This window comes from Larimichthys crocea, chromosome I (genome assembly GCF_000972845.2).
Source record: "Larimichthys crocea isolate SSNF chromosome I, L_crocea_2.0, whole genome shotgun sequence".
NCBI classification, from domain to species: Eukaryota; Metazoa; Chordata; class Actinopteri; family Sciaenidae; genus Larimichthys; species Larimichthys crocea.
This window is the reverse complement of record NC_040011.1, coordinates 30,745,894-30,767,402: the sequence shown is the minus strand read 5'-3', so window position 1 is coordinate 30,767,402 and position 21,509 is coordinate 30,745,894. Positions and strand designations below refer to the sequence as shown.

Below are 21,509 nucleotides of genomic sequence, written 5' to 3'. Positions count from 1 at the left end.
CCATCACTGTTAGTGTTTAGCACAAATGGGGAGGCTAGACTCATTCTTGACTGTTATGCCATATGCACACATTTTAATAAAGTCGGGCTGCAAACGGGTTCGGGCTCTACAAAGCTGTCAATCAAAACGGGCCGGGATGGGCTTGGGTTGAATTCTATCGGGCCCGGGTCGGGTCGGTCCTGACTTCTAAGGTCCGTTTCATGCTCTAGATTGAGCTGTCCGTACACCATGTTTCTCCTGCATGCTGTTTGTTTTCAAGCAAACGTGTGGCCGTGACGTTGCTACAGTAAAAGAAGTGCTGGCACAAACACATGACAGCAGGACTGGACTTTCTAGACGAAAACAAGGAGAACGTTTTTGTTCATTTTTTATTTCTTGCATGACATTTTCATCTTGTTTTTATTTGTCAACAAAAACGCACATTGGTACATTTTTCGTCAGTGTTTTTCGAACATTGTGTCGTCTCGTCTTCGTCAAGGGAAAAGGGCTCGTTGACGCCTGAGTCTCTCGCCATTCTCAGTGTTAGCCTACTCACAACCACAACTAACCTACCAGAGGCAAAGAGCTAGCGTAGACCAATCAGAGTTTGCATGTGCAAGGTTAAATATGTCCTGAAAGAACTCCCTCGTGAAACGATAGTTCCGCATTCAGTTCTTTTGTACCGTATATTCTCCGTGAAAATGCACGTACCGTACCGAACCGTGACCCCCATACCGTGACGGTTCAATATGAATACATGTACCGTGCCACCCCTATCTGGGACGCTTCTGAGACGCGCCCTGTGTGAGTGCTCTCATTGACTAGACTATTGACATTTCTGGACATCAAAGTCGGCAAATCGCCGGGTAAACTCGGCGCAGAGTATGCTGAGTTTTTCAGCGAACTGTGCACATGGGAACACTGCGTTTTAATTGTTTGGCAGCAGGGAAAATGGCCCAGGTTTCCTTGCAGCATCTGATTCTCCCACAGGCACAATTTAGTTTTAAAAGCCCTCACTGCAGCGTACATGTCTGTGATGATACGCTCCCGTCCCTGAAGCTGCAGGTTCAGCACATCGAGATGGCTCGTGATGTCACACATGAAGGCCAGCTCACACAGAAACTTTTGCTCCTGGAGCTCTGCTGTGTCTTTCCCTTTGCTTTCCAGAAACATATTTCCTCATGGAGCTCGAAACATCTGTTCAGTACTTTTCCTTGGCTTAACCATCTCACCTCTTTATGATAAGGCACGTCTGCGTATTCCGAAACACATTCCTCCAAAAGAGGAAGAGATTTAGACCTTTGGCTCTTATAAGGTTAAGGTTGTGTTACTGTGGTCATAACATGTTCCATCTTTACGGCTTTGCCACACAGTACTTCTTGATGTATAATTCAGTGATAAACAGTTACCTCACCCACACAGTTCTCCTCCCACATCTTCTCCCGTACCCTGCCCACCAGTCCACTCTTTGGGCCGCACATCGCTGGCGCACCATCTGTCGTTAATCCCACGAGTTTATCCCAAGTCAGCTTCATTTCAGTTACACATTTGGAAACCTCTTCAAAGATTTCCTTTCCCGTGGTTGTGCCATGCATTGATTTTAATCCCACACACAGATTTGAGTCCACTCAACAGATGAAGACTGCCAGCTGGGCAGTATCAGATGTGTCGCTGCCCTCATCCACAGCAAGGGAGAATGCAACAAAATCTTTTCCCTTTTCCATCAGCTGGTCATATAGACAGCTACTGTGTTTCTGCTCAGGCTCACATTTGAAAATGCTCATTGAAGGGCCAGGCTGTTTTCTGCCTTTTTTTTTTTTTTTTTTTTGGGATGGGTAGCAGGTGCCAGTAGCAGCATGAGGTTGCTATCACTACTGTCAACAGAGGATTTCCAGAGCATTCTGGGATTTGTAGTATTAGCGGTATATGCGCTGTATAATACCAGCGGGCCAGCTCTAGTAGTCATTTGGTATTGCCTCACAGGCCAAATATAATTACACTGCGGGCCAGAGTTTGACACCTAAGGTCCAAGCGAAAATGCTGGAGAGCCTTGCATGAAGACTAAGAACAATCTGGCAGTGAGTGTATGAACCAGAGAGGCTTAAATAGAGGCTGGATTAAAAGCGCTTTGAATGGTTGGAATACTACAAAGGAGATATAAGTACGGTCAATTTTCCATTTACCAAACCTAAGCTAACCAAATAACTTAATTTTATCCAAAATGTACAAATGTAACTGACTCTAAATCAGAATCAATCAGACTTGGTTTCAAGTGTCATTGTAAGGATTTGCTACCATATATTCATCCAGTTTTAAGGAGCAGTTATAACAGACAGCTCTTTCCTATTCCCCACTCAGCCTCGTATTAGCATTAAAACAATTTGAATGGAAATTTCACATTGCTGTCTTCAATATGAATGAATTTAATCAAGCATGCCCTATAAGAAACTTCCAGTTTATATAAAGAGAGGGGGAGAGAAGCAGAATGAGTTTCATTTATCACCATCCCGTCTTGTTGACCTTGGCCATGGTGTAAAGCCATTTCAGGAAGTGAGAATGAGGATATAAAAGCTATCGAGCAGCAGTCATTAGGGAACCAAGCCAATAAGAAGCATGTTAAAGGACAGGCTTACTAACTTACCTAGATGTAGCACATGTACACAGTCACACACAGACACACACATGCAGTTCAACGATTCCACAAAGGGAACAGAACAGGAAAAATACAGATAATCGTGTTTCATGTGGATGGTATCTACAGAATAGAAGACACTTCAGCAAGAACAGATGGCTTCATGTTCTGAGGCCTTCAGCATGCTGCCGTGGACAGCTGGCTGCTATATTATGTATTACGTGTTACATGCTTCTTCTCACAAGTTTAAGAATCAGCGCTGTTTGCAAACCCTTTTACATTTTGAAGTTTACATTTCATGCCCAAAGGCGCTCCAGTTAGGACCTGCATGCCGAACTGAAGCACCTTTAATGCTTAATGTGGACAAAATAACAAAGATCAAAACTCTCTGTAGGGCAATTTGGAAGAACAGAATGAAATTACATCTTTTCTGGTACAGCAACAATGTCTATCTAAAGTTGAGAGCAAGAACAGCCAAAGTTACTGCTTATGTTTTCTCAAGTAGTACACCAGGCATTGCTCCAGAGACATAAATTCACAAATTCGCAAATTCAATTAAATGTGATTTATATAGCATCATATCATAACAAAAGTCCTAACTATAAGCTCTATCAAAAAGAAAAGTCTTAAGTCTACTCTTAAAGGTGTTGACTGTGTCTTCCCCCCCGAACCCAGAATGGTAGTTTGTTCCACAGAAGAGGAGCCTGATAGCTGAAAGCTCTGGCTCCCAATCTACTTTTGGAAACTATAGGAACCACAAGGAACCCAGCATCCTGAGAGCGCAGTGTTCTAGAAGGGTAGTAAGGTAGTTTTAGATATGATGGTACATGACCATGAAGAGCTTTGTAAGTAAGGGAGAAGAAATCCTTTGAGGCAGCTGCAAAGACATGGAAGACATCAATCAACCATGCTGCCGAGTATGTGATTGAGGTGCTGATTTCCGAGGTGAAGGTCAGAAAAAATCTTTTCGTTTTGTGGTTTGTCCTCTGGAATTAGTAATCAGAGAGCCGTACAATGTCTGAAATAAAAAAAAGGTCTGATTATGAAGTTGGATATCAAAAGATGGGTGACAAACTCATCTCTGGCATGAAAGACACCATGACTCAAACCTTGCAGGTGAATATACATACCAGTACCAACAAACTATACATCTATCAGTGTCACATTCCAATCCAATGTATTTACAATCCAATGTATGCACGATAAGCAGACTAAACTCACAGTATCCTCCTAAGGCCCAAGCTGTTTTTTTACATGCATTTTTTAATTACAAAATATAAAACATTCAAATAATAATTGTCACGGTTGCATCAGGCTACTAATGTGTTTTGAACATCATAGTAAAAAAAACAAAATGAAAACACATCATAGTGAAAAAACAAAACAAATGTTTTGCCCCCTTTTGACAGTCACAGTTATAGTATGGCTCATGTGACATTTTGTATTTGTAAAGTAAAAAAAAAAGGGTGTGATCACTGAGGACAGAAGGACCCCGCTTACGGAGGCCCAGGGGTCACTTGATGACTTTCACAGAATCTGAGAAGAGAGGAGTTGGAGGAGGAATGTGACTAGTTACACACACTCACACTCACCCACCCGCACATACGTGTTTACAGGATATATCAGGACGTATGACAAAACTGTGAAAAATGGGTACATGCCTTTGCCAAGGTCCTAGAGGCTTGGGAAACAAATGGTTTCCTCCATTTGGTTCCAGGAATGTGTTTTTGGCTAAGGCTACATTTTTGTCAAACCTGACTTTAATGCTACTTATGAGTACATTGTCAAGTTTAGGTGACTTATGAGTGCCGTAACATAACACACTGATATTTCAAGTTTAGGTGAATTATGAAACCCATAGATACACACAATTTTTTAATTGAATGTGACTCATAAAGACCAGTTAAAGATTGAGTCTGTATATTTTTAACTTGGTTTCTGTTAGATATATGTGAACTATCCACATAATAAGAGTAGATAAACTCTGACAAAAATGTCAGGTGTTCACATAAATAGAACTGGATAAAACTAGGCTGTATAGAGTCTTAAAAAGTGACATAGCTAAAAAATGTGGTCAGTCTACTGTTCAGTTCTTATAATTGTGTTGCATTTTTGAAAGTTGCAGTAAATGTTCATGAAAACAAAGACATGGGATACTTTCTTTTTTTTTTTTTTTTTACTTTTTAAATTGGCAAATTGTGTACATTTACACCAATAATGGACAAAACAGTACAAAACATATACTGAGCATCCTGAGAATGCAATACTGAAAACTTAACAAACTATAACAATCAACTTCAAAAAACTTCCTTAACAATAATGATGCACTGCAAATCAAAGCAGGAACATCTGAGCATTTAACAGCAGAACAACTTAGCACAGCATTTATAAAAAGGTATAAAATACTGAACATACCGAATACTGAGCTTTCTCAGTTGAAGGCATCTGGACTTCTTTTGCTTATTGAAGACGTTTCGCCTGTCATCCGAAAGGCTTCTCAAGTTTTAAGAGACCAGTGTGGGAATCCCAGGTATTTAACCCCGGTGGGTACAACTCTCAGGACGACCACCCAAGGTGTGGTCCCCACCTGGGTTAAACACCAGGGATTCCCACACTGGTCTCTTAAAACTTAAGAAGCTTTTCAGATGACATGCGAATGAATTGAACCTAGGGCACATTCTATAAATGTACACCAATAAATCAAACAAAAACAAACTAAACAAAACATATACTAAGCATCCTTAGAATAACACAATGCTGAAAACTTCCTTAACAATCATGATGCACTGAAAATCAAAGCAGAAGCATCTCAGCATTTAACAGCAGAACTTCAATGTTGAACAACTTAAACCTTCAATGAATGAATTAAACCTCTATTTACTCATCTTCCTTTTTAGCGCAATTATTCTATTGTGGATGTAGTACTTGATAGCAGCCCAATCACGCTCTTTAAGAGCCACTGCCTCTGCTTTCAGGCAGGACTTGCAGTCCCTTTTACCTGGCACATTGCAATGTTTTATGAAATGAGACGTGTCTTTCAACAGCCCCCACTTCATCATTTGTCCATTTGCTTCTCGCCTTTGCAACTGTCATAAGTGGGGGAAAAAAGAAAATCTCTTAACAATGGAACAATGGCTCTACTAAAGTGAAAAATGCAGACTAGGAAATAGATTTTTTAAATATTTCAGTTAACATGAATACAACCAACCTTGCTTTTGTTGACGTTTGGACATTGAAGCTTGAGATATGCCCTCCAGGGTGGTTGAGGCAGATGTGCCCTCCATGAAACCACTTTAAATGGATCTTGAAAGTAGAAACTGCTACCAATTTTGATATCTTTTTATCTCTCAATACTTAGACTCTAGAATTTATGAAGAAGATCAACTTACCAGAGCTCGCCATGGCCACTGAGAGTCCCCATAGTTGTATGTAATCTCAGTCTCTGCTGGGATGTTTTTAATGGCAAACAAGCAAAGATGAGGTGTGCCCTGGATCGTCAGTTTTTTCACTTTGCAGTTTGGAGAAATGTCATCATCATTTACTAGCCGGCTCAGTGAGTCATCATCTCGTGAGGCATCAATGCTAAATTTGAACAAGGAAACACACGCAAGTTTTTTTCAGCATTGAGTATTAATATATGTATATATAATATTGTCAAGTACAACCCATCTCAAATGGGCCTTTACTTACCACCATGTGGCATTGCCCCATACAAAGTCAAAGAGGAAGGCATTTTTCTTGTCCGAGTACTCTTTTTGCATCTTGTCCCGTTCTTCTTTAGGGATCAACTCCCTGCGGTATTTAAGCACGAACGACCCCTTTTCGATTGGAGTGCATGTGAAGACACCAAATCCTAATACACCAAAAGTCATTAGTTAGTGTCGAGTAATACAATGGGGGGCCTAGCAGCATAACAGCATAGCAGGCAAGCCTATGCCTGCTCAGGAAGGCATCATGAGTCCATACACCAAATTACGTGTCGATATATCAAGGCATCACAGAGATATTGGCCCACTTCCTGTTTGGTGGCTTTGGTTATGGCAAAAGAGTTTGGAGTTCAGACATAATACTTCAACCATCAGCCAGCCTTTTTTTGTAAATTATTTCAATGGTACAATGTACAGCTCTTAGCTGCACCAGAGTTAGCTGTAAGCTCGTTTAGTTTACTAGCATATCACATTTGACTAACATTTTCAACCCAACTAATCGACATATGTATGTATGTATTTAGTGATTGAATGGTTATTTATTACATTTAGACAATTTACAGCTTTTTAGCTGCACCAGAGATTTTTTTTCTCATTTTACATGTGTGCATGTTGTCAAGTGAGTTGAGATCCCTGATCCGCTGACACAACGGAAAAGTTAAAATAACAACCTGTGAGACGGATGACAGTGTGTCTCACTGTCTTGCCTAGCAAATGGGGAAGTGAAACCCCCCAGCAGACGGCCTGAAAATGGGGAACGAAGAGACTTTTCATTTATGCCAGTAATGTTAAGCCTTTGGACATTTAAAAAATATATATGAGTGAGTAATGCATAAAGATAAAAATGAGCTAAGCTAAAATGTGATTAATGATGATTCTGTGTTTAAACAAATGCAAAAATGAACTGTTGAAATGAGTGTAACCATAAGAAAAGATTGTGATTATAACTGAAGATTCTGACTACTGGAGATTGTGAAATCATTAATAAGTTAGTAGCTAAGGTAAAAAATAATAACTAAATCATGCTGAGGGGTTGAGGAAGCGAAACTTGAGCAACCAGTCTGGAGAAAGGGTGAGAAGGGGATAAGTGAAGCAAACAGGAAACATCTGGAGGGACAAACAGAGAGGATGAACTATGACAATCACCACCTAATATGGTTGGACTCCAGCAAGTGACTCATTGTAGCCTGGTAGGGGGAAAATCCAACAAACGGGGAGTATAAGAGCCACTGCACAACGGAGATCGGGGTTATCCTCGTCAGCCGGCACCCAAGTTCGAGACATGCTGGACGACAGACCAAAACGGGAGCATTGAATCTACGGACTTAGACACCAAACCACAGAGAGGGAAGATGAACGGCCCAACATCGCAAGAGAAGAATCCGGTGAGTCACAGCTGGCAAGAGGGAGCCGAGCCAAGGAGGATAACCACCCCCAAACCAGCTGTGGGTCTCGACTGGACCAACCAGAATTCTTTTCGTGTTCATCCTGCCGAGGAGAGACTGTGGATGTCGGGGACTTTCTGGGCTTTGGACAAAGCCAGGGACTCTCGATGAAATCCAGCAGTTCGGCAGTCGTGAAAGGATTGGATCGACTGATCACCGCTTCACCCTTTCCCTCCCTCTCTCCAAATTGGACCAACCTCAGTAACTCAGCAGCAGCCTTCGTATCAGGTTAGCAAATTGATTAATATAAGGATAGTGATTTTAGAGGATAGGATTAATCAAATCTGAATGAATTAAACTGTATGCTCGCCCTTGCTAAACTTTGCAATAAATATATTCACTGCAGTTAAAGATTAAGTTGTGGACCTCACATTTATAACATCTCCTATAGGGTGTAATCATGAGGTATAGTGTGTTTAACATCAAATAAGGTTCTAACAGGTTACTCTAGCCCACTGAAATTAACAGACCCTTGGGGCTCACTGTCCGAGCCATTAAAAAATATCCTAGCACCATACCAAGTGCACAGATCTATGAGAGGAGAGCTGCCGTGAACGCACGCGGCTAGTGTAGTATTTGGCCCACAGGGGCTATTCGGTCAGGTGCTATACTAGAGTAAGCAGGGTAGACGTGCGGATGAAGGCAGTTAGAAGCTAGGCGAATCTCCTCGCCACCAGCTTAAACAGTCCTCTAAACCGTCCCGATAGGGTAAGACCCACGGGCTTGAGGATCGGACCCGTGAGACGGAGAGCTGGACCGGTACCACCTGTAAAGGGGTTAACTCGGGATCTAACAATATTTACTAGCGTATTAGCTGTTTAGAGGAGAGTCAGTCCATGAGTACATGTACGTGTACGTCATGTTTAGCGACATGCTAAGTTCTTATTTTTACACTTTTTTTTTCCAAATTTGCTCTTCATTACAAACATCCAACGCTTCTATAAATATTTAAATAAGAATAAGCCATAAAATAAGACAGGACTTCTTACCTGGTCGACGTTTGTGTATAGAGCTGCCACTTGAATCTTCCCTTGTGTTCGCTGCCATATTTAATTTTTACCGTAGTATGTTAGACTCTTCTGACACCAGATGGCAGCATAAGTGCCCACATACATGTCCATAACACCCCTAATTCAACAGTGAACACGACTGTGGACATAAGAGCTAAAAAAAAAGTGCTGTCCGCGCAAGCCCTAGGAGGACCCAGATGAGATCACAGATTACAATATGTAAACTGGGGAGTCCATGACAGAGACACATCTCCAAAGCCAGCCTGAGTCAGGAGGAGGAGGAGGAGAGGGGGATTCATATAAGGCCAGTGTCCACAACAGTTAACGGTGTGCACCTGGGATCTGCTGCTGTGTGTCCTTGCAAACACTGCTACTCCAAGTCACACCAAGATGTTTCACATTCTGTTCATCACTGGTAAAAAGTTCCATATACAGTTGCAATCAATACCCCAAAGATTTTAGGAATTTATCAATTAAAATTTTTAAAGAGCACAGTTCTACTTAGGATGACTTCTTCATGAGTTGAGTGATACATGAAACATACATGATGATACATGATAGCAGTAAAGAAGCTTATCTATGGAGAAGCTTTTAATTTGACATATCAACCAGGCCACACAAGTGGTTTAGTATTGCATTCTTATAAAGCTAGGTGATTTTATGATGTGTGGTTATCTGGAGTCCACTATCCTTTGCAGTCATAGTACTACATGTTTGATCACATTTGCAGCCCACTTAGAGGAACATTATTATAAATGAGGACATTTCCCAGCAGTAATTACATTGTCAGTAACTCCATGCATTCTGATATGTCCTCTTATACACAGAGGGAGTCTGGTACCATGCCAACAAACCCTTCAAACCTCTCCTTGTGCAGCCTGTGTCTTGGCAGATTTGTTCTGTCATTTGCTCAATCTCTTTCACTGATTTATGCAGCAACTCAAGTCAAGTGCTGTCATTATTTCCGAGCTGATGCTGGCACTCCTTGGACAGACTTAAACTTCCTCCATGTCTGACTGATCTGAGTGTAATCATAACCAAAAATCACTTTGCAGATTGGTGCAGTCAAGGATATCCCCAGAGAAGAGGGGTTTCATGCTCAAACAGCTGAGGTGGAATATTTAGTCACTGAGTCACTTTGACTAAGTATCACTTCGACTTATCTATCTCACAATTTTGACCTAAGAAGAAACAATTTAGATATCTCTATAAAATTTCAACTTTTACCATTGCATACATTTGCTGCCTATTAATGATTTATTCTTGGTAGGTCAAACAATGAATAAGAAAAAATTGTAAGATACAAAAAAGAAATTATAAGATGATTAATCAGAATTATTGATCTAACCTTTATTTAACCAGGAAAGACCCCATTGAGATTAAAAACTCTTTTTGAATGGACTCCTGGTCAAGGCAGGCATCAGCACAGACTAAGAACAGGTCAGTTAAAACAGATACAAAACAAAGAGATAGTATTACAACACATAATAATCTAAAAAATGATAAGATCTCAGTAGAAGCTATAAATTCAACAAAATCAACACGACACATGATTCTGTCTTTCTGAATGGATGTAAAAGCATTCAAAGAAATCAGATCTATATCTATATAATATCTATAATATTCTGTAATACATTCCAGTCTGAGGGTGCATCCAGTAGTAGAGTATCCAAATGTCCTCTTCCCAAGTTCTGTATGAACATTTGGTAAAGACAACAGACAGGGTAAAAGTCCCTTGATATTGTACTGTACTGTACTGTACTGGTACTGTGCATCACACTTCATAGAAATGATGACTGTTTAGGTCAAAATTGTTGGATAGGTGATTCATAATTTATATATATGTACCTTACCCCTCTAGAACACTGCGCTCTCAGGATGCTGGGTTCCTTGTGGTTCCCATAGTCTCCAAAAGTAGATTGGGAGCCAGAGCTTTCAGCTATCAGGCTCCTCTTCTGTGGAACAAACTACCATTCTGGGTTCGGAAGCAGACACGGTCAACACTTTTAAGAATAGACTTAAGACTTTCCTTTTTGATAGAGCTTATAGTTAGGGCTGGCTCAGGTCATCCCTTAGTTATGCTGCTATAGGACTAGACTGCCGGGGGAATCCCCCTCCCTCCCCTCTCTCTCTCTATCTCTATGCTGACAGTACATGCAACCAGGATGAAAACTGAGTTTGGTCGAAGAAGTCATTTCTGTATAGTCTTAGCATTGCTACTGTTGGTTCACTTAGTAAATATGTGGAAATGGACTGACGCACTTTTTCCTCACAAATGACATTACAGAAGAGGACAAGAAACACTCCATGCTTCTCAGTCTGTGCAAGGCTAAAATTAATAAACTGATACACAACATGGCCATGCCGTGTATCCCAGGAGGTATAGGATTTAAGGAGCTGGTGAAGATGGTGCAAGACCACCACCCAGAGCCATATCAAATCAAATCAAATCAAATCAAATTTTATTTGTAAAGCCCAAAGTCACAAAGTACATTTGCCTCAGAGGACTTTACAATCTGTACAGGGAGTGACACCCTCTGTCCTTAGACCCTCGGTTCCAGTGAGGAAAAACTTGCCCACAAAAAACCTTTAACAGGGAAAAAAGGTGGAAGAAACCTCAGGAAGATCCACAGAGTAGGGATCCCTCTCCCAGGACGGACAGACGTGCAATAGATGTCACGTGTACAGAACAGATCAACACAAACATATTGTACAATTACAATGACTGATAAAATGACAATGAATTACAATGAATGATAAAATGACAATGAATTACAATGAATGATAAAATGATTACAGCAGCAGTGGAACCTGTGATAGAGATAGAGAGACACAGATGCACAGCAGCAAAAAATCATTACGTCTGTTCGTCTTCTCCTACGTCATCCGGATTCGGGTCGCGGGGGCAGCAGCTTCAGCAGGGAAGCCCAGACTTCCCTTTCCCTGGCCATTTCATCCAGCTCTCCCAGGGGGACCCCAAGGTGTTCCTAGGCCAGCCGAGAGACGAAGTCCCTCCAGTGTGTCCTGGGTCTTCCCCAGGGCCGCCTACCGGAGGGACGTGCCCAGAACATCTCACCATGGAGACGTCCAGAAGGACATCCTCACGAGATGCCCGAGCCACCTTAACTGGTTCCTCTCGATGCGGAGGAGTAGAGGTTCTACTCCGAGCTCCTCGCGGATGGCCGAGCTTCTCACCCTATCTCTAAGGGAGAGCCCAGCCACCCTGCGAAGGAAGCTCATTTCGGTCACTACTCAAAGCTCGTGACCATAGGTGAAGGCAGGAACATAGATCGACTGGTAAATCGAGAGCTCCGCCTTTCGAGCTCAGCTCCTTCTTTACCACGACGGACCGGTGCAGAGTCCGCATCACTGCAGAAGCTGCACCGATCCGCCGGTCGATCTCCCGTTCCATCCTTCCCTCACTCGTGAACAAGACCCCGAGATACTTGAATTCCTCCACTTGAGGCAGGATCTCATCCCTTTTCCGGCTGAGAACCATGGCCTTGGATTTGGAGGTGCTGATTCTCATCCCAGCCGCTTCACACTCGGCTGCAAACAGCAGAGAGCTGAAGGTCACGCTCCGATGAAGCCAACAGGACTAGATCGTCCGCAAAAAGCAGCGACCCAATCCTGAGGCCACCAAACCGCAGCCCCTCAACGCCTTGGCTGCGCTTAGAAATTCTGTCTATAAAGGTTATGAACAGAACCGGTGACAAAGGGCAGCCCTGGCGGAGTCCAACTCCCACGGGAAACGGGTCCAACTTACTGAGTTACCGAGAGTACAGGGACCAGATAGCCCATATTAATGGGTCCGGAACCCCATACTCCCAGAGCACCCCCCACAGGACTCTCCGAAGGACACGGTCGAACGCCTTCTCCAGGTCCACAAAGCACATGTAGACTGGTTGGGCGAACTCCCATGCACCCTCCAGGACCGCGCTAAGCCTTGAGGAACTCGGGCGGACCTCATCCACCCCCAGGGCCTTGCCACCGAGGAGCTTTTTGACTACCTCAGTGACCTCAGCCCCAGAGATGGGCGAGACCGCCACGGGGTCACCAGACTCTGCCTCCTCAAAGGAAGACGTGCTGGTGGGATTGAGGAGGTCTTCAAAGTATTCCCTCCACCGACCCAAGACGTCCACAGTCGAGGTCAGCAGCACCCCGTCCCCACTGAACACAGTGTTGACAGTGCACTGCTTCCCCCGCCTGAGCCGCCGGATGGTGGTCCAGAACCTCCTTAAAGCTGTTCAAAAGTCGTTCTCCATGGCCTCACCGAACTCCTCCCACGCCCAGGTTTTTTCCACCGCAACCGCCGAGGCCGCAGGCAAGCCATTAAAGTCAGTTGAATGTAACCAGTGCAGAGGAGCACATTTTGCTAATGACTGCTTTTAAAGACACTGTATGTCATAACTGTAAGAAAAAGGGGCACAATGCAAAGAAATGTAGTGCTGCTAGTAAAGAGTAAACAAAAAAAGGAGTAGGGGTCAAATCCCACAATGAACACACATCACCTGCAGAGTGAGGAGGCTGATCAGCAGGTTTCCTTTAACATGTTCAACCTCATCGCGCTCAGTGAGCCAAAGGCTAAGCTCATCAAGTCAACAATGCAGATAAATGGAAAAGAGCTGGAGATGGAGGTGGACATGGGCGCCTCAGCATCAGTGATACCTCAGGGGAAGCACCTGCACTTAAAGAGACTAATGTCAGACTGAGAACATGGTCAGTGCGTTCCACTTCTTGGAGCTATAGAACATAACATTGTGTACCAACGGCAAGACACTACAGTGAGACTGTTTGTGGTCAAGATGGATGGGCCAAATATGCTAAGATGTGGCATCCTACAAAAAGCTTGGCTGAACTGGGGGGAAATCAAGTCTGTGTTTCTGGTGTCATTCATAAGCTGATGTGAGGAGAAGCCAGTGAATTTGTGAGCAGATGATTGATGAGGATTTTTAATTCTGACTTTTTGTGGAGGAATGGCTGCTTCCTCTGTCCAGTATGTGTGTTAAGTAAATAGGACATCTAGCTTCATCTTTTGAACCTTCTCTTTGTGTTTTGAGGGTTCAGACTGCTGTAAATGAATTTCAACTCTTTGCATCTACAACAAGCTCGGCAGTTAATATTTAGGTGATGAGATTCATTGGGTCTTGAAGTTCCAAAGTCGAGAAGAAACTGTTTAATTTGACTTTGTGTTGTAAATGTGTCCTGTGGAGTGACTTTCCCAAACTATCACACTGCAGTCCCATTCAATCCCCAGAAGCCACCTCACAGCAGCTTTTAAATGCACACATATGACTGGAATTCTTATAAGGTATTAGTAAAAGTCTGTCTTACCTTCAGCCCTCTGCTCTCTTTTTCTCTTTCCCTCTCCACCTCCACACCTCAATCCCTCGTTCGCATCACCCTGATTCCAGCACCAACCTAAAAGCTCTCATCTCTGGCTCTGTTGTTATTTTTGTCTCCACTGCACTCATGCTGGCCTAATGAAGTGTGGACGAGCCTATGGTGACTGGATTGCATTTATCATTGACTTTGAGTTTAGTTTACAGAGCTCTGAATAATTTATTATGTATGAATGGGGGTTTAGAGTCTATCGCAGTTTGATAATGTATTCCTCCTTGAAGCCTTCCCTGAATCCTGATGAAGCAAGCTGAGCTTCTGTGCTTACACACACAATGTGTGCTGATGTGGCTGCTGTACAGTAGGCTGGAATGTGTTTGGAAACTGATATGCCCTGATTCCCTCCTCATAGCTTCAGGGTAAGGTTTTTTTTCTCACTGATCTTAAGGCATTCAACAGATGGAAACAAATCAATGCAAATAAAGACTGAATTCGGAGCACATCACCACGGTAAAAATGTTTTTGTAGCAGGGTTTTACCTTGATTTCATGAAAGGGAACATAAGTGTAGTCGTCAGACATACTGATGTTGAAATGTATTGTGTTGTCTTCCCAAAGTGCAGACTGGGGCAACAAAGAGTTATTTAAACAGCAAAATGTGAACCATTAGATGTCTGAAGTGGACCAGATAGAGAGCTGGGTCCTATTTCAGTTACAATGTAAATATTATAAATGAGAAACCTAGAGCAGTGAAACATTGAGCATGATGTCTCTGCATGCACACAGCACTTCAGAGACTGCACTGAAAAGTATTTCTGTTAAAAGAGAGTACAGTTCTGACTCTGATCTTGCACTCAAAAAGGTCTAAAGTCGGCATAAACATAAATTCAGCACAGAATAATATTGAATTAAAATAAGACCGTGCAAAGGTGACTACTTTGAAGAATGTAAAACATAAAACATATTCTGCTTTATTTACATGTATTTATTCACCACATAATTCCATCTGTGTTTTGATGTCCTAAGTGTTCATTTACAACGTATAAAACTAAAAATGAAGAAAAAACATTGAAGGAGAAGTATGAAAGTAGATTAGTGCCATATATCTGAAGAAGAGCAGACTATGATTTGCACTTGTAAAACCCGTAATTCGCAACTTGTGAATGCGCATCTCGCAACTTGTGAACGCGCATCTCAGAGTTTGTAAGTGTAACTTCAGATCCACACATCTGCAAAAAGCAAACTGCAAGCATATTTCACAACTTGTGAAAGCGCATCTTCGAATTTGCACTTGTAACTTCAGTTGATTTTTTTTAACACTGAATTTATTTTGGACATGAAAAAAATAATAGCTAAAAATTTTATGGTTTTCTTTTGGTGTGTTTTATTTTCAATTCAAAGTTGCGATTTTGATGATGAGAAAAATTCAGTATTAGAATTCTCTAGTACATCAAACTCAGATGTGCACGAAATACTCTCATAGACGAACACAGGGCTTAGAGTAGAAAGACCCACAAAAAAAGAACACTGACGACAGCTGGAAAGGAGAAACCAGCAAAATTTGTGATGAATTTAAAACTCAAATCAATGCAGGTCTCTGTTGTTGAAAATTGTTAATCATTGTGGTGGGGAAAATATACAGAGCTAAAACCCACATTGTGTCTGTGCCAAATAGTTTTCCAAATATTAGGGTAGACATCAATAAATCATCTGCCTCATTTGCTGACACACAATGGTCCTTGTGATAGGTGGGGGTTACTCTCTGTTAGTTGAGTATTAATTAATGTAATTAATTTAACCTTTGGAAGTGGACATCCTTCAGGTTGTAAAAACACAGATCAGTTCTGACGTCGTACGCGTATCCTGCCTGCTTAGACCATGTCACTCCGTAACCGTAACAATGCCAGATTGGCCGCTGCTGTCGACATTGCGGGCCGAAGGAGACAACATTGGGTGAATTCCAGACTGCATGGACGACAATACAGAGCACGCTTTTAACTGTAAGCTGTCCCAGCCTCTGTATGGCAAGACAAACCATCGACATACCCCTATCAACCACGCTGGGAAGCTGCATCCTGGCTACAATCGATGCAAAAGGAATCAATAAACAACACGATAACATAAAATATTAGTTATTAAATAATATTATATTATTCAATAATAAGACTATCTGGATCATTGCTAGGCATGCAAGGTTTATAAAGACTTAGACCGGGTAAGCAGATCATGGGAAAAGTACTACAAGTGTTCATGAATGGAACAGGACGGGTCACTGCTAACATACCGTGTCATTCAGGAGTAGAAGGCCGGTTCAATCGTAAGCAGCAAGTATAAAATGTAATAACTACGTGAAAGATCCCTCTACATTAGTTCACCATGACAGTGGTATACACCAGTGATACTGCGTCCAGGTACTTCTCTACAATAAAGAGTCGGGGCATTAAGGTGGCATAGCGTAGCAGAGCGTATCTGGACCATACAGGATGCTACCATTGACTTGTGGACTAGAAATCATCTACGCAATACACCGTGTTCATATAATAGACGAGAACGAGATTATGTCATCGACATGACAGGTTCATTAATAAACACGCGATCATGCTAATACAGTATCATAAATGGACAAGCTGAGGTCATCTACATACCAAAGGTCATAAACAATGGAACTCAGTAATGTGATAATTTCCAGAGTATATTTGCATTGTTTGTATTTGCTGTTTCATGTATGTACAGATTGAATCTCAGCATGACTGCTGTGACCTGAAACTGAACTCAAAAGCTTCACGCTAAATAGCTGACTGACACCATTAGCTAATGCAAAGGCATTTTAAGTACACCAAGAATAGCAAGAATTGCCTAAAACTCTAAGCAAAAGCGAAGGAAGATGAGAGCCATGTCATCGCTACCCACAACCCAACTCTGAAACACCTGCTGACATCCTCGTCTGTCCTGCTGTACATCCACATCCAATTTTATGTTCCTTCTTAGTCTAATGTTTATAAATTAAACCATGATTCCTCAGAAGTTGCAAACTAAGATGTCACACTACAAGGTTCTCCATAGCAACACACCATCCCGATACAGATATATGTTCTCTCTCACACTGGTTGATTTACATTTACATTTGCTTTAGTCATTCAGCAGACCGCTTGTATCCCAAACAACTCTACAGAAAAGGGGAAATCAATCAAGGTGGTGGATATGGTCCTTCAAAATCCCAAAATTATAAAGCACAACCGTCATTGCCAAGTCTATAATAATCTTGTCTTGATTCTGTTGTTTCTGTTAGTTACACTGTCACTAACCAGACCTGCACATCCTACTCACAAGATTCAACTCCCTCATATCATCACATCAAAACAAAATACACAAAGACCCTGAAGAACATTCACTAATAAACAAACAAAGACATGCTCAACTGTTCCAAGCTCGTTTCTGCATAAACTTACAAGAATTCATTCCTTCCACAAAGCAAAACAAAAATCACCACCTGAACCACCCTAACATGGTAAAACATAATTTAACTTTAATTGAATTTATATGTACTGAAGGTAGAGCGGACAAAAATCACAGCAGTAAGAAACTGTTATATAACTGTTACAACTTTATAAACGTTTTGTAATATTGTTTTGTAACTCTGCGGGACTTCTGTCCCACGTCATCACAAACGAAAATCTGATCTCTGCATCAATCTCTGCAACATTTATTTGTGTTTCGTGCTTCACAGTTGAGGAAGAATACATCAATGTATCCCTAATCCTGTTAAATATGTTTCACTTGATGGACAATAAAGTTGTGTTGGTTTGTATTCAAAGTCTAAGATGTACATGCGTACATCAACACTGTGTTTCTACTATACCCGGCAGAACAAAGAAAGATGCAAAGGGCACGAAAAAACCAGCGGTAACAGAGGAAAGGCTGTAACTCGTACCCCTAATAACGCGGGTTTGGTTGAACTATTCGTATGTCAATTGACCAAGTATTGCCACACGTGACGAGGGTTGATCCTCTATCATGATTAAAGCTTGTAAAAGATAAGCGTGGCTGAAGGTGAGAAAAAAACGAAGATACGGAGGGGAACTAGGCAGGGGAAAAGGGGGGCGGGGGGGTGGTCGGCGGCTGTCTTCGCTGAACAGGCAGGGGCCGGTGGTAGAACGGGGCGGCGGATAGCATAGACAGAGTAAAAACGGGGCCTTACTGCAGTCTACCGAGTATAGCGTGCACCAGGAAAACATGCGGGTTGTTGGCAAACATAAACATCATACACAATGTACCTTTGTCTCATAGAAAGTTCATCTGTCCAAACAAAAAATTCGTCAGGATTAAGACAATTTTATTAAACAGAGAAAGAAACATTTAAAAAAACCAAAAAAAAGGAAACAATACGCACAGAAACGCTGCAGCTGCACAAGTTGCTTGATTGTCAGGTCAACAAAAAGAGAGCAAGTAAAACACACATACACACGCACACAACATGCCGTACTTAGTAATTCGTTTAATCCTGTGTAGCGTCCGGGAGAAGTTAAGCGTCACTTTAAAGTCTGTAATGTAGATGGATGACAGGGACGACTGATCTGACTGACTGAGGGGGAGGTTGTTGACCTTCTTACCTTGTTCCAATATATACTTGATAACATCATTGACCTCCCTGTGATTGTCACAGATGGGACAGTATGCGTGCAGTGAGAACTCTAGTAGCAAAACTCGATGGTTGATAAAAATAACCCAAGAATCAACTAGACTGAAGTTCAGAATTCAACAAACACATGCAGAACCGGAAAGTGACACAAACATTTCCAACAGGAAATAATATTATTTATTGATTGGACAGTCAATTCTTGTTAAACGTTTCGGTGGGTTTGTTCTGTAATGATCAGTTGTATATGTTTCAGCTGTTCTGTAATGTTCAGTGTATACCGTTCGTGTTTTGTATTGTTTCAGTTGTTGTCTTACGGTTTCAATGTTCTGTAAGATTCAGTTGATAGTTCAGTGTTTGTAATGTTACGGTGTTATACGGTTTCAGTGTTCTGTACTGTTAAGTGCTCCCCCCATTTACTGTTTCCGTGTCTGTATGTTTCAGTTGTTATACTGTTTCCGTGTTCTGATATGTTTCAGTGTATACGGTTTCAGTGTTCTGTAATGGTTCAGTTGTATTACGGTTTCAGTTGTTCTGTACTTGTTTCATTGGTATATGGTTTCAGTGTTCTGTAATTTTCCGTGTGTTATACTGTTTTCATTTGTTCTGTAATGTTTCAGTTGTATACGGGGTTTCAGGTTGATGGAGGTTCAGTTGTTCTACGGTTTTCCGGTTCTGTAATGTTAAGTTGTATACTGTTTCAGTGTTCTGTAATGTTTCAGTGTCTGTACTGTGTGTATATGTATATCTGTTTTAAGTGTCTGTCAGTGTTCATACGGTTTCAGCTGTTCTGTAATGTTTCAGTTGTATACGGTTTTATGTTGTCTTGTTCAGTGTAACTGTTTCAGTGTTCTGATACATGTTCAGTTGTATACGTCTTCGTGTTCGTACGTTTCAGTTTGTATTACTGTTTCAGTGTGTTCTTTAATGTTCAGTTGTATACAGTTTCAGGTTCGTATGTTCGCGTTTAATGCGATGTTCTGATTCTTGTATACGTTCATGTGTTCTGTATGTTTCAGCTGTATAGTCTGTTGTATTTCTATTAGGTTTCCAGTGCTTAATGTTCAGTTGTACTACTTGTTTGTCAAGATCCGTTATGTTAAGTTCTAGTGTTCGAAGTGCGCGCAACCATAAAAAAAAACCATTCAAAACTGTACTTTCAGTTCCACAGTGTTCTGTAAGTTCATGTTGTATACGGTTTCAGGTTACTTGCTGTAATGTTCAGTTGTATACGGTTTCAGTGTTCTGTATGTTTCAGTTGTATCGGTTTCTGTTCGTAATGTTCGTGAGTAAGGTCTGATTTCGTTATACTGTTTCCAGGTTCTGTAATGTTCAGTTGTATACGTTTCATTTTCAGTGTATGAAGTTCAGTTGTATTTACGTTTCAGGGTTCCGTAATGTTCAGTTGTATACTGTTTCAGTGTTCTGTATGCACGTTGTATACCTGTTTCGTGTTCTGTTATGTTCCGGCTATACGGTTCTTCAGTGTTCTGTAATGTTTTCAGTTGTATACGGTTTCGTGGTTCTTGTAATGTTCAGTCCTGTATATGTTTCAGTTCGTCTGTAATGTTTCAGTTGTATACGTTTCAGTGTTTGTAATGTTCCAGTTGTATAGGGTTTCAGTGTTCTGTAATGTTCAGTGTCATTACTGTTTCAGTGATTACTGTATGTTCAGTTGTATTTCACAGTTTCAGCTGTTTCTGTAATGTTGTTGTATTACTGTTTCAGGTCTGTTTATGTTCAGTTGTATATTCGTTTGTAATTCGTTGGTATCGGTGTTCTGTAAGTTTCAGTGTTTACGGTTCGTGTTCTGTTATGTTTCAGTTGTATACGGTTTCAGGCTTCTGTAATGTTCAGTTGATATGGTTTTCAGTGTTTTAATGTTCAGTGATATGTTTAATCTGAGTTAGGATCCCTTCAGTTCTGTTGTTCTGTATATGTTCAGTCTCTGTAATCTCCGTGTATGTTTCAGTGTTCTTTAATGTTCAGTGTATACTGGTTCAGTGTTCTGTAATGTCAGTTGTATACGGTTTCAGTGTTCTTAGTTTCCGTTGTATACGGTTTCAGCGTGTTCTGTAATGTTCTAGTTTGATAGGTTTCAGGTCATGATGTTTCCTTGTGTAGCAGTGCTGTATTTCAGTGTATACGGTTTCCAGTGTTCTGTTAAGTGTCATTGTATGTACTGTTCTCAGTGTTCTGTAATGCTTCAGTTGTATTACGGTTTTAGTGTTCTGTATGTTTCTAGTTGTATACTGTTTTGTGTTCTGTAAATTGTTAGTTGTTATACCGTCTTAGGTTCTGTAATGTTCAGTGTACGGTTTCAGTGTTTATGTAAGTGTTACTCTAAGTTGTATGTTTCACGTGTCCGTTCAGTGTTCTGTAATTGTTTCAGTTGTTACCGGTTTGTGTTCTGTATTTGTTCATGTTTTATATCTGTTTCGTAGTGTTATGTCATGTTCAGTTGTATATGGTTTCGTGTCTGTATGTCACTGCTTGGTCTTAAGTTGTTGTATACGGCTTTCAGTGTTTCTGTATGTTTCAGGGTTGGTTGTATTTAGTTGTATCTGGTGTTTAGTGTTCTGAATGTTTTCAGTATATACGGTTCAGTGTTCTTGTAATGATAGTTGTATTACTGTTTTGTTTCGAATGTCAGTGTATGGTATTGTCGTCTGTATGCTGTAATTGTATATTTTCAGGTTCTGTATATGTTCGTTGTATCTACGGTTTCAGTGTTCTGTAATGTTTCCGGTTAGGATGTAAT

The 21,509-nt window shown here is 41.2% G+C and overlaps 1 protein-coding gene and 1 long non-coding RNA gene across 2 annotated transcripts in view; one reads left to right on the top strand and one right to left on the bottom strand.

Moving 5' to 3' along the window:
* Nucleotides 1–5,258: 5,258 nt before the first annotated feature.
* LOC113746440 (histone-lysine N-methyltransferase set-1-like) lies at nucleotides 5,259–6,388 on the bottom strand. The gene is made up of 4 exons (XM_027282153.1): nucleotides 6,302–6,388; nucleotides 6,001–6,193; nucleotides 5,820–5,914; nucleotides 5,259–5,697 (listed from the first exon to the last, which is right to left on the bottom strand). The coding sequence occupies exons 1-4, from the start codon at nucleotides 6,370–6,372 to the stop codon at nucleotides 5,667–5,669; spliced, it is 390 nt and encodes a 129-aa protein (XP_027137954.1). The 5' UTR covers nucleotides 6,373–6,388; the 3' UTR covers nucleotides 5,259–5,666.
* A 13,754-nt stretch (nucleotides 6,389–20,142) lies between these two features.
* Nucleotides 20,143–21,509, top strand: part of LOC113746441 (uncharacterized) — a 1,652-nt gene continuing 285 nt past the window's right edge. The window contains exons 1-2 of the long non-coding RNA XR_003462877.1: nucleotides 20,143–20,168; nucleotides 20,844–20,850. This is a non-coding gene — a long non-coding RNA (uncharacterized LOC113746441). The remainder of the gene's footprint in view (nucleotides 20,169–20,843; nucleotides 20,851–21,509) is intronic.